At 45.2% G+C, this 14,442-nt stretch overlaps 1 protein-coding gene across 3 annotated transcripts in view; it reads right to left on the reverse strand.

The window, feature by feature from the left end:
* Positions 1 to 14,442, reverse strand: part of LOC106595359 (DNA-directed RNA polymerase I subunit RPA49) — a 33,128-nt gene that overhangs the window by 11,252 nt on the left and 7,434 nt on the right. The window contains exons 3-10 of one of the 3 annotated variants that reach the window (XM_045713301.1): positions 11,640 to 11,716; positions 9,911 to 9,996; positions 5,373 to 5,431; positions 4,993 to 5,137; positions 3,075 to 3,185; positions 2,378 to 2,471; positions 2,163 to 2,293; positions 249 to 330 (exon numbers count right to left, since the gene is read on the reverse strand). In XM_045713301.1, coding sequence (XP_045569257.1) covers positions 249 to 330; positions 2,163 to 2,293; positions 2,378 to 2,471; positions 3,075 to 3,185; positions 4,993 to 5,137; positions 5,373 to 5,431; positions 9,911 to 9,996; positions 11,640 to 11,716 — 785 coding nt within the window. Of the gene's footprint in view, positions 1 to 248; positions 331 to 672; positions 1,916 to 2,162; positions 2,294 to 2,377; positions 2,472 to 3,074; positions 3,186 to 4,992; positions 5,138 to 5,372; positions 5,432 to 9,910; positions 9,997 to 11,639; positions 11,717 to 14,442 lie in introns of those variants that run through there. The other 2 variants (XM_045713302.1, XM_045713303.1) reach the window with 2 other exon arrangements.

Here is a 14,442-nt window from a genome sequence, read left to right on the forward strand (position 1 = left end):
TCTATCTATCTATCTATAAGGGCGTAGGGTGCCAGTGAGTGGACAGCTACCTGCCGTTATTGAAGGTCTATCTATCTATCTATAAGGGCGTAGGGTGCCAGTGAGTGGACAGCTACCTGCCGTTATTGAAGGTCTATCTATCTATCTATAAGGGCGTAGGGTGCCAGTGAGTGGACAGCTACCTGCCGTTATTGAAGGTCTATCTATCTATCTATAAGGGCGTAGGGTGCCAGTGAGTGGACAGCTACCTGCCGTTATTGAAGGTTTCCACGGTGAAGGTCCTCATCAGCTTGGTGTGGATGATACGAGGACAGCCCTCCTCCTGCCCGACTGAAAAACAACATTAACACAGCCCTCCTCCTGCCCTGACTGGAAAACAACATTAACACAACCCTCCTCCTGCCCTGACTGGAAAACAACATTAACACAACCCTCCTCCTGCCCTGACTGGAAAACAACATTAACACAACCCTCCTCCTGCCCTGACTGGAAAACAACATTAACACAACCCTCCTCCTGCCCCGACTGGAAAACAACATTAACACAACCCTCCTCCTGCCCTGACTGGAAAACAACATTAACACAACCCTCCTCCTGCCCGACTGGAAAACAACATTAACACAACCCTCCTCCTGCCCGACTGAAAAACAACATTAACACAACCCTCCTCCTGCCCTGACTGGAAAACAACATTAACACAACCCTCCTCCTGCCCTGACTGGAAAACAACATTAACACAACCCTCCTCCTGCCCCGACTGGAAAACAACATTAACACAACCCTCCTCCTGCCCGACTGAAAAACAACATTAACACAGCCCTCCTCCTGCCCGACTGGAAAACAACATTAACACAACCCTCCTCCTGCCCGACTGAAAAACAACATTAACACAGCCCTCCTCCTGCCCGACTGAAAAACAACATTAACACAACCCTCCTCCTGCCCCGACTGGAAAACAACATTAACACAGCCCTCCTCCTGCCCTGACTGGAAAACAACATTAACACAACCCTCCTCCTGCCCGACTGGAAAACAACATTAACACAACCCTCCTCCTGCCCTGACTGGAAAACAACATTAACACAACCCTCCTCCTGCCCTGACTGGAAAACAACATTAACACAACCCTCCTCCTGCCCTGACTGGAAAACAACATTAACACAGCCCTCCTCCTGCCCTGACTGGAAAACAACATTAACACAGCCCTCCTCCTGCCCGACTGGAAAACAACATTAACACAACCCTCCTCCTGCCCTGACTGGAAAACAACATTAACACAACCCTCCTCCTGCCCTGACTGGAAAACAACATTAACACAACCCTCCTCCTGCCCTGACTGGAAAACAACATTAACACAGCCCTCCTCCTGCCCTGACTGGAAAACAACATTAACACAGCCCTCCTCCTGCGCGACTGGAAAACAACATTAACACAACCCTCCTCCTGCCCCGACTGGAAAACAACATTAACACAGCCCTCCTCCTGCCCGACTGAAAAACAACATTAACACAGCCCTCCTCCTGCCCGACTGAAAAACAACATTAACACAGCCCTCCTCCTGCCCTGACTGGAAAACAACATTAACACAGCCCTCCTCCTGCCCGACTGGAAAACAACATTAACACAGCCCTCCTCCTGCCCTGACTGGAAAACAACATTAACACAACCCTCCTCCTGCCCTGACTGGAAAACAACATTAACACAGCCCTCCTCCCGCCCTGACTGGAAAACAACATTAACACAGCCCTCCTCCTGCCCTGACTGGAAAACAACATTAACACAACCCTCCTCCTGCCCGACTGGAAAACAACATTAACACAACCCTCCTCCTGCCCCGACTGGAAAACAACATTAACACAACCCTCCTCCTGCCCTGACTGGAAAACAACATTAACACAACCCTCCTCCTGCCCGACTGGAAAACAACATTAACACAACCTTTAACCCGGGATTCAATCAAAGGCGCATCGTCGACCGCGTGCCTTTTTAAAAAAAAGTCCATTTCCCCGGATGTTCAGAGATCATGTTCTCGGTAAACACTACAGGTGCTCAAACGAGGATTTTTTTTTTTAAAGTCAACACTTGCTTCTCGTTACACACACACACACACACACACACACACACACACACACACACACACACACACACGGCGTGGCACTCACACTTGCGGGTTATGTTTTTCTGCCGTGCCAGTTTGATCAGCAGGAGGAGGTAGAAAGCACAGCGAGCCTGTCTCTCTCTGGCCACGCCCTCTCTGGGCAGGCTCTCCAACTGACGCACCACGCTCAGACACCTGGAACAACACGTCAACAACAACAACAAGGTCAATAAGTCGTCAACAACAACGTGGTCAACAGTAGCCGTGTTGTAGTCCTACCCTCCATCTGTTATCTTGTGTAGTTCCTCTGGGGTCAGGGCGGCCATCTTAGAGCCAGCAGCATCCAGGGCATCGTACTCCACTGGAGACAGGACTGGGACTCAGGTAAGGACTCACACACCTTAACCTGGAGTCACACACACACACCTTAACCTGTAGTCACACACACACACCTTAACCTGGAGTCACACACACACACCTTAACCTGGAGTCACACACACACACCTTAACCTGGAGTCACACACACACACACCTTAACCTGGAGTCACACACACACACCTTAACCTGGAGTCACACACACACACCTTAACCTGGAGTCACACACACACACACCTTAACCTGGAGTCTCACACACCTTAACCTGGAGTCTCACACACACACACACACACCTTAACCTGGAGTCACACACACACACACACACCTTAACCTGGAGTCACACACACACACACACACACACACACACCTTAACCTGGAGTCACACACACACACCTTAACCTGGAGTCACACACACACACCTTAACCTGGAGTCACACACACACACACACACACACACACCTTAGCCTGGAGTCACACACACCTTAACCTGGAGCCACACACACACACACACACACACACACACACACACACACCTTAACCTGGAGCCACACACACACCTTAACCTGGAGCCACACACACCAGGAGTCCAGGTGAAGGATACTGTCTTCAAACAGGTAGACGTGTTGAGGTGTGTCAGCGTCGGGGAAGCAGGGAGGAAGGTAATGAGATACTTCAGACTGGGACTCTGCCTGAACAACCTCCTGCTGCAGGGCTGGAGAGAGGAAACACTCACTAGGTTACAGCTGTGTGTGTGTGTGTGTGTGTTACATTCCACTACCTTCTGGTCTGACCTTGTCTAGACATATACAAAGCCTTCGGAAAGTATTCAGACCCCTTGACTTTTTCCACATTTTGTTACATTACAGTCTTGTTCTAAAATGGATTACATTGATGAGGGGAAAAAAACAATCACAATACCCCATAATGACATCACAATACCCCATAATGACATCACAATACCCCATAATGACATCACAATACCCCATAATGACATCACAAGACCCCATAATGACAAAGCAGAAACAGGTCTAACAATTTAGGCAAAAGTAAAATAACTGAAATATCACATTTACTTAAGTATTCAGACCCTTTACTCAGTACTTTGTTGAAGCACCTTTGGCAGTGATTACAGCCTTGAATTATCTTGGGTATGACGCTACAAGCTTGGCACACCTGTATTTGGGGAGTTTCTCCCATTCTTCTCTGCAGATCCTCTAAAGCTCTGTCAGGTTGGATGGGGAGCGTCGCTGCACAGCTATTTTCAGGTCTCTCCAGAGATGTTAGATAGGGTTCAAGTCCGGGCTCTGGCAGGGCCACTCAAGGACTTTCAGATATTTGTCCCGAAGCCACTCCTGCATTGTCTTGGCTGTGTGCTTAGGGTCATTGTCCTGTTGGAAGGTGAACCTTCTCCCCAGTCTGAGGTCCTGAGCGCTCTGGAGCAGGTTTTCATCAAGGATCTCTCTGTACTTTGCTCCGTTCATCTTTCCCTCAATCCTGACTAGTCTCCCAGACCCTGCTGCTGAAAAACATCTCCACAGCATGATGCTGCCACCACCATGCTTCACCGTAGAGATGGTGCCAGGTTTCCTCCAGACGTGACGCTTGACATTCAGACCAAAGAGTTCAATCTTGGTTTATCATGGTCTGAGAGTCTTTAGGTGCCTTTTGGCAAACTCCAAGCGGGCTGTCATGTGCCTTTTACTGAGGAGTGGCTTCCGTCTGGCCTGATTGGTGGAGTGCTGCAGAGATGGTTGTCCTTCTGGAAGGTTCTCCCATCTCCACAGAGGAACTCTGTCAGAGTGACCATTGGGTTCTTCTCCCCCGATTGGTCAGTTTGGCCGGGCGGCCAGCTCTAGGAAGAGTCTTGGTGGTTCCAAACTTCTTCCATTTAAGAATGATGGAGGCCACAGTGTTCTTGGGGACCTTCAATCTGTAGAAATGTTTTGGTACCCTTCCCCAGATCTGTGCCTCGACACAATCCTGTCTCTGAGCTCTACGGACAATTCCTTCGACCTCTTGGCTTGGTTTTTGCTCTGACATGCACTGTCAACTGTGTGCCTTTTCAAATCAATTGAATTTACCACAGGTGGACTCCAATCAAGTTGTAGAAACATCTCAAGGATGATCAATGGAAACAGGATGCACTTGAACTCAATTCAGAGTCTCATACCGAAGGGTCTGAATACTTCTTTTGGTTTATTTTTAATAAATATGCAAACATTTCTAAACCTGTTTTCGCTTTGTCATTATGGGGTATTATGAGGTCATTATGGGGTATTGTGATGTCATTATGGGGTATTGTGATGTCATTATGGGGTATTGTGAGGTCATTATGGGGTATTGTGATGTCATTATGGGGTATTGTGATGTCATTATGGGGTATTGTGTGTCGATTTGAGGATTTAAAAAATGTGTAAAAAGGGAAGGGGTCTGAATACTTCCCAAATGTACTGTAGGAGTGTGTGTGTGTGGGTAGGTATACATGTGTGTGTGGGGGTAGGTATACAGGTGTGTGTTACCTTCCAGACCCTTCTGGTCTATGACGGAGTGGGCAGCCTTTGCTACAGCGCTCTGCAGGGTCTCACTGCCCACCTGGTTCAGCCTCCTGGAAGTCAGAGCTCTCTTCTGCTTGTTGGTCCCAAACGCCTCGATCAGAGAGTCCACCTGGGGGAGGGATTACTTATTCATTCTGATGATGTGATCAAATGCAGATTATAAATGTAGCCCAGCAGTGGATTTAGTAAAACAACGACACTAAAAACGTGTTAAACCTGACAGGAAGTATTGGGGGGAAACTCTAATCCCTGGACTAGAGACTAAAGAGGAGGGGAGATGTTCAAGGCTGATACAACTCTAGAACGCTCCAGGTTCTATTTTTAACAGAAATTAATGAAGGTACCTTTTCCCTGTATGTTAGATCTGTGTTCTGGGACGCGTCATTCTCTGTCGACGACTCCCCTGGGGAAACAGACATGTTATTATCTCTGTAGACGACTCCCCTGGGAAACAGACATGTTATTATCTCTGTAGACGTCTCCCTGGGAAACAGACATGTTATTATCTCTGTCGACGACTCCCCTGGGAAACAGACATGTTATTATCTCTGTAGACGACTCCCCTGGGAAACAGACATGTTATTATCTCTGTAGACGTCTCCCCTGGGAAACAGACATGTTATTATCTCTGTAGACGACTCCCCTGGGAAACAGACATGTTATTATCTCTGTAGACGACTCCCCTGGGAAACAGACATGTTATTATCTCTGTAGACGTCTCCCCTGGGGAAACAGACATGTTATTATCTCTGTAGACGTCTCCCCTGGGAAACAGACATGTTATTATCTCTGTAGACGACTCCCCTGGGAAACAGACATGTTATTATCTCTGTCGACGACTCCCCTGGGAAACAGACAACATGTTATTATCTCTGTAGACGACTCCCCTGGGAAACAGACAACATGTTATTATCTCTGTAGACGACTCCCCTGGGAAACAGACAACATGTTATTATCTCTGTAGACGACTCCCCTGGGAAACAGACAACATGTTATTATCTCTGTAGACGACTCCCCTGGGAAACAGACATGTTATTATCTCTGTCGACGTCTCCCCTGGGAAACAGACATGTTATTATCTCTGTCGAAGACTCCCCTGGGAAACAGACATGTTATTATCTCTGTCGAAGACTCCCCTGGGAAACAGACATGTTATTATCTCTGTAGACGACTCCCCTGGGGAAACAGACATGTTATTATCTCTGTAGACGACTCCCCTGGGAAACAGACATGTTATTATCTCTGTCGACGACTCCCCTGGGAAACAGACATGTTATTATCTCTGTCGACGACTCCCCTGGGAAACAGACAACATGTTATTATCTCTGTAGACGTCTCCCCTGGGAAACAGACAACATGTTATTATCTCTGTAGACGACTCCCCTGGGAAACAGACATGTTATTATCTCTGTAGACGTCTCCCCTGGGAAACAGACAACATGTTATTATCTCTGTAGACGTCTCCCCTGGGAAACAGACATGTTATTATCTCTGTAGACGTCTCCCCTGGGAAACAGACAACATGTTATTATCTCTGTAGACGACTCCCCTGGGAAACAGACATGTTATTATCTCTGTAGACGTCTCCCCTGGGAAACAGACAACATGTTATTATCTCTGTAGACGACTCCCCTGGGAAACAGACAACATGTTATTATCTCTGTAGACGTCTCCCCTGGGAAACAGACAACATGTTATTATCTCTGTAGACGTCTCCCCTGGGAAACAGACAACATGTTATAATCTCTGTAGACGACTCCCCTGGGAAACAGACATGTTATTATCTCTGTAGACGACTCCCCTGGGAAACAGACATGTTATCATCTCTGTAGACGACTCCCCTGGGAAACAGACATGTTATTATCTCTGTAGACGACTCCCCTGGGAAACAGACATGTTATTATCTCTGTAGACGACTCCCCTGGGAAACAGACATGTTATTATCTCTGTAGACGACTCCCCTGGGAAACAGACATGTTATTATCTCTGTAGACGACTCCCCTGGGAAACAGACAACATGTTATTATCTCTGTAGACGACTCCCCTGGGAAACAGACAACATGTTATTATCTCTGTAGACGACTCCCCTGGGAAACAGACATGTTATTATCTCTGTAGACGACTCCCCTGGGAAACAGACATGTTATTATCTCTGTAGACGTCTCCCCTGGGAAACAGACATGTTATTATCTCTGTAGACGACTCCCCTGGGAAACAGACATGTTATTATCTCTGTAGACGTCTCCCCTGGGAAACAGACATGTTATTATCTCTGTAGACGACTCCCCTGGTTGGTTAGGGGCTCGTCAGTCAGCATTTGACGTTAAGGTCTCGCTACACCGGTCGTATTGGGCGCATGTGACAAAAATACACATTTGATTTGATTTTGTACAGACATTCATCCAGCCTGTTTTAAAAAACAAGAAGTTGATGACCCAATCAACCTCTAGGTCCTTGTGGAGATCTGAGATTTGATTGGTATAGGTCAGTGTTGCTCAACTCCAGTCCTCCAGTACCTCCAACAGCCCAACTCCAGTCCTCCAGCACGCCCAACTCCAGTCCCCCCAACAGCCCAACTCCAGTCCCCCCCAACAGCCCAACTCCAGTCCCCCCCAACAGCCCAACTCCAGTCCCCCCCAACAGCCCAACTCCAGTCCCTCAGTACACACTGTTGTCGTCCCGGGGAAAACTCACCTGATTGACCCCATCGAAAGGCCAGTTATAGGTAATATGGTGAAAGCTCCACCTAGCCAATCAGAGGGCTGGTAAATCCTCTCAGATCTCTACCAGTGTGTATGGCTTAGTGGTTGATTTGGGACTGGGCTGATGCCTTGTGGAGAGTAGTCCTCCCGTATCCTTACCACCCTGCTACACTACAGCCGTCGGCCATCGAGGGAACGTTTCCTTTGATTATCAACGAGAGCTGCTCTACTCTCCCGCGTCACGTCCAATGGCAGCGTCCAATGGCAGCGTCCAAAGGTCAAGAGTCGCAGAGGTTCAATTCTCGACGGCTGACCCATTCTATCTTCTGAATTTAAATTATAACAAATCAAATTTGGTTTCTGGTGTAGCAGGTAGAAGGTTTACATTGACCCCATGCTGAAGGGTTTATCTGTACCTGGGATGATGGACTGTAGGTAGAAGGTTTACATTGACCCCATGCTGAAGGGTTTATCTGTACCTGGGATGATGGACTGCAGGTAGAAGGTTTACATTGACCCCATGCTGAAGGGTTTATCTGTACCTGGGATGATGGACTGTAGGTAGAAGGTTTACATTGACCCCATGCTGAAGGGTTTATCTGTACCTGGGATGATGGACTGCAGGTAGAAGGTTTACATTGACCCCATGCTGAAGGGTTTATCTGTACCTGGGATGATGGACTGTAGGTAGAAGGTTTACATTGACCCCATGCTGAAGGGTTTATCTGTACCTGGGATGATGGACTGTAGGTAGAAGGTTTACATTGACCCCATGCTGAAGGGTTTATCTGTACCTGGGATGATGGACTGTAGGTAGAAGGTTTACATTGACCCCATGCTGAAGGGTTTATCTGTACCTGGGATGATGGACTGTAGGTAGAAGGTTTACATTGACCCCATGCTGAAGGGTTTATCTGTACCTGGGATGATGGACTGTAGGTAGAAGGTTTACATTGACCCCATGCTGAAGGGTTTATCTGTACCTGGGATGATGGACTGCAGGTAGAAGGTTTACATTGACCCCATGCTGAAGGGTTTATCTGTACCTGGGATGATGGACTGTAGGTAGAAGGTTTACATTGACCCCATGCTGAAGGGTTTATCTGTACCTGGGATGATGGACTGCAGGTAGAAGGTTTACATTGACCCCATGCTGAAGGGTTTATCTGTACCTGGGATGATGGACTGTAGGTAGAAGGTTTACATTGACCCCATGCTGAAGGGTTTATCTGTACCTGGGATGATGGACTGTAGGTAGAAGGTTTACATTGACCCCATGCTGAAGGGTTTATCTGTACCTGGGATGATGGACTGTAGGTAGAAGGTTTACATTGACCCCATGCTGAAGGGTTTATCTGTACCTGGGATGATGGACTGCAGGTAGACCGTTTACATTGACCCCATGCTGAAGGGGTTATCTGTACCTGGGATGATGGACTGCAGGTAGAAGGTTTACATTGACCCCATGCTGAAGGGTTTATCTGTACCTGGGATGATGGACTGCAGGTAGAAGGTTTACATTGACCCCATGCTGAAGGGTTTATCTGTACCTGGGATGATGGACTGCAGGTAGAAGGTTTACATTGACCCCATGCTGAAGGGTTTATCTGTACCTGGGATGATGGACTGTAGGTAGAAGGTTTACATTGACCCCATGCTGAAGGGTTTATCTGTACCTGGGATGATGGACTGCAGGTAGAAGGTTTACATTGACCCCATGCTGAAGGGTTTATCTGTACCTGGGATGATGGACTGTAGGTAGAAGGTTTACATTGACCCCATGCTGAAGGGTTTATCTGTACCTGGGATGATGGACTGCAGGTAGACCGTTTACATTGACCCCATGCTGAAGGGTTTATCTGTACCTGGGATGATGGACTGTAGGTAGAAGGTTTACATTGACCCCATGCTGAAGGGTTTATCTGTACCTGGGATGATGGACTGTAGGTAGAAGGTTTACATTGACCCCATGCTGAAGGGTTTATCTGTACCTGGGATGATGGACTGTAGGTAGAAGGTTTACATTGACCCCATGCTGAAGGGTTTATCTGTACCTGGGATGATGGACTGCAGGTAGAAGGTTTACATTGACCCCATGCTGAAGGGTTTATCTGTACCTGGGATGATGGACTGTAGGTAGAAGGTTTACATTGACCCCATGCTGAAGGGTTTATCTGTACCTGGGATGACCGGCTGCATGTTGAAGAGTTGAGCTCTGTGCACCTCCATCTTCATGGTCTCCTTGTTCAGCACACCCACATAATACCTGGAATATAATAACACAGCTGGAATATAATAACACAGCTGAGGGTATAATACCTGGAATATAATAACACAGCTGAGGATATAATAACACACCTGGAATATAATAACACACCTGGAATATAATAACACAGCTGAGGGTATAATACCTGGAATATAATAACACAGCTGGAATATAATAACACAGCTGGAATATAATAACACAGCTGGAATATAATAACACAGCTGGAATATAATACCTGGAATATAATAACACAGCTGAGGGTATAATACCTGGAATATAATAAGACAGCTGAGGATATAATACCTGGAATATAATAACACAGCTGAGGATATAATACCTGGAATATAATAACACAGCTGAGGATATAATACCTGGAATATAATAACACAGCTGAGGATATAATACCTGGAATATAATAACACAGCTGGAATATAACAACACAGCTGAGGATATAATACCTGGAATATAATAACACAGCTGAGGATATAATACCTGGAATATAATAACACAGCTGAGGATATAATACCTGGAATATAATAACACAGCTGGAATATAACAACACAGCTGAGGATATAATACCTGGAATATAATAACACAGCTGAGGATATAATACCTGGAATATAATAACACAGCTGAGGATATAATACCTGGAATATAATAACACAGCTGAGGTTATAATACCTGGAATATAATCACACAGCTGAGGTTATAATACCTGGAATATAATAACACAGCTGGAATATAATCACACAGCTGAGGATATAATAACACAGCTGAGGATATAATAACACAACTGAGGATATAATACCTGGAATATAATCACACAGCTGAGGGTATAATACCTGGAATATAATAACACAGCTGAGGATATAATACCTGGAATATAATAACACAGCTGAGGGTATAATACCTGGAATATAATCACACAGCTGAGGGTATAATAACACAACTGAGGATATAATACCTGGAATATAATAACACAGCTGAGGATATAATACCTGGAATATAATAACACAGCTGAGGATATAATACCTGGAATATAATAACACAGCTGAGGATATAATACCTGGAATATAATAACACAGCTGAGGATATAATACCTGGAATATAATAACACAGCTGAGGATATAATACCTGGAATATAATAACACAGCTGAGGATATAATACCTGGAACATAATAACACATTGCCACCCTGCCGCTGTTTTGGTAAACAGCTGAGGACATAATAACACATGGTCACCCTGCCACTGTTTTGGTAAACAGCTGAGGACATAATAACACATGGCCACCCTGCCACTGTTTTGGTAAACAGCTGAGGACATAATAACACATGGCCACCCTGCCACTGTTTTGGTAAACAGCTGAGGACATAATAACACATGGCCACCCTGCCACTGTTTTGGTAAACAGCTGAGGACATAATAACACATGGCCACCCTGCCACTGTTTTGGTAAACAGCTGAGGACATAATAACACATTGCCACCCCTGCCACTGTTTTGGTAAACAGCTGAGGACATAATAACACATGGCCACCCTGCCACTGTTTTGGTAAACAGCTGAGGACATAATAACACATGGCCACCCTGCCACTGTTTTGGTAAACAGCTGAGGACATAATACTTTGTAAACAAAAACTTACTTGCAAAGGTTGTTGCATTTTAGGGATTCTGTTCCAAAGTTATTCCCAACATAGGAGAGTCTTTGTGATTCTGCAACCTGACACAGAAAGAAGACCATGTTAGAGAGAAGTAGCCTAAAACACAGACAGAAGGACCATGTTAGAGAGAAGTAGCCTAAAACACAGACAGAAGGACCATGTTAGAGAGAAGTAGCCTAAAACACAGAAAGAAGACCATGTTAGAGAGAAGTAGCCTAAAACACAGAAAGAAGACCATGTTAGAGAGAAGTAGCCTAAAACACAGACAGAAGGACCATGTTAGAGAGAAGTAGCCTAAAACACAGACAGAAGGACCATGTTAGAGAGAAGTAGCCTAAAACACAGAAAGAAGACCATGTTAGAGAGAAGTAGCCTAAAACACAGAAAGAAGACCATGTTAGAGAGAAGTAGCCTAAAACACAGAAAGAAGACCATGTTAGAGAGAAGTAGCCTAAAACACAGAAAGAAGACCATGTTAGAGAGAAGTAGCCTAAAACACAGACAGAAGGACCATGTTAGAGAGAAGTAGCCTAAAACACAGACAGAAGACCATGTTAGAGAGAAGTAGCCTAAAACACAGACAGAAGACCATGTTAGAGAGAAGTAGCCTAAAACACAGACAGAAGGACCATGTTAGAGAGAAGTAGCCTAAAACACAGAAAGAAGACCATGTTAGAGAGAAGTAGCCTAAAACACAGAAAGAAGACCATGTTAGAGAGAAGTAGCCTAAAACACAGACAGAAGGACCATGTTAGAGAGAAGTAGCCTAAAACACAGACAGAAGGACCATGTTAGAGAGAAGTAGCCTAAAACACAGACAGAAGGACCATGTTAGAGAGAAGTAGCCTAAAACACAGACAGAAGGACCATGTTAGAGAGAAGTAGCCTAAAACACAGAAAGAAGACCATGTTAGAGAGAAGTAGCCTAAAACACAGACAGAAGACCATGTTAGAGAGAAGTAGCCTAAAACACAGACAGAAGGACCATGTTAGAGAGAAGTAGCCTAAAACACAGAAAGAAGACCATGTTAGAGAGAAGTAGCCTAAAACACAGAAAGAAGACCATGTTAGAGAGAAGTAGCCTAAAACACAGACAGAAGGACCATGTTAGAGAGAAGTAGCCTAAAACACAGACAGAAGGACCATGTTAGAGAGAAGTAGCCTAAAACACAGAAAGAAGACCATGTTAGAGAGAAGTAGCCTAAAACACAGACAGAAGGACCATGTTAGAGAGAAGTAGCCTAAAACACAGACAGAAGGACCATGTTAGAGAGAAGTAGCCTAAAACACAGACAGAAGGACCATGTTAGAGAGAAGTAGCCTAAAACACAGACAGAAGGACCATGTTAGAGAGAAGTAGCCTAAAACACAGACAGAAGGACCATGTTAGAGAGAAGTAGCCTAAAACACAGACAGAAGGACCATGTTAGAGAGAAGTAGCCTAAAACACAGACAGAAGGACCATGTTAGAGAGAAGTAGCCTAAAACACAGACAGAAGGACCATGTTAGAGAGAAGTAGCCTAAAACACAGACAGAAGGACCATGTTAGAGAGAAGTAGCCTAAAACACAGACAGAAGGACCATGTTAGAGAGAAGTAGCCTAAAACACAGACAGAAGGACCATGTTAGAGAGAAGTAGCCTAAAACACAGACAGAAGGACCATGTTAGAGAGAAGTAGCCTAAAACACAGACAGAAGGACCATGTTAGAGAGAAGTAGCCTAAAACACAGACAGAAGGACCATGTTAGAGAGAAGTAGCCTAAAACACAGACAGAAGGACCATGTTAGAGAGAAGTAGCCTAAAACACAGACAGAAGACCATGTTAGAGAGAAGTAGCCTAAAACACAGACAGAAGGACCATGTTAGAGAGAAGTAGCCTAAAACACAGACAGAAGGACCATGTTAGAGAGAAGTAGCCTAAAACACAGACAGAAGGACCATGTTAGAGAGAAGTAGCCTAAAACACAGACAGAAGGACCATGTTAGAGAGAAGTAGCCTAAAACACAGACAGAAGGACCATGTTAGAGAGAAGTAGCCTAAAACACAGACAGAAGGACCATGTTAGAGAGAAGTAGCCTAAAACACAGACAGAAGGACCATGTTAGAGAGAAGTAGCCTAAAACACAGAAAGAAGACCATGTTAGAGAGAAGTAGCCTAAAACACAGACAGAAGGACCATGTTAGAGAGAAGTAGCCTAAAACACAGACAGAAGGACCATGTTAGAGAGAAGTAGCCTAAAACACAGACAGAAGGACCATGTTAGAGAGAAGTAGCCTAAAACACAGACAGAAGGACCATGTTAGAGAGAAGTAGCCTAAAACACAGACAGAAGGACCATGTTAGAGAGAAGTAGCCTAAAACACAGACAGAAGGACCATGTTAGAGAGAAGTAGCCTAAAACACAGACAGAAGGACCATGTTAGAGAGAAGTAGCCTAAAACACAGACAGAAGGACCATGTTAGAGAGAAGTAGCCTAAAACACAGACAGAAGGACCATGTTAGAGAGAAGTAGCCTAAAACACAGACAGAAGGACCATGTTAGAGAGAAGTAGCCTAAAACACAGAAAGAAGACCATGTTAGAGAGAAGTAGCCTAAAACACAGACAGAAGGACCATGTTAGAGAGAAGTAGCCTAAAACACAGACAGAAGGACCATGTTAGAGAGAAGTAGCCTAAAACACAGAAAGAAGACCATGTTAGAGAGAAGTAGCCTAAAACACAGACAGAAGGACCATGTTAGAGAGAAGTAGCCTAAAACACAGACAGAAAGACCATGTTA

Source organism: Salmo salar, unplaced genomic scaffold, assembly GCF_905237065.1.
Source record: "Salmo salar unplaced genomic scaffold, Ssal_v3.1, whole genome shotgun sequence".
Lineage (NCBI taxonomy): Eukaryota > Metazoa > Chordata > Actinopteri > Salmoniformes > Salmonidae > Salmo > Salmo salar.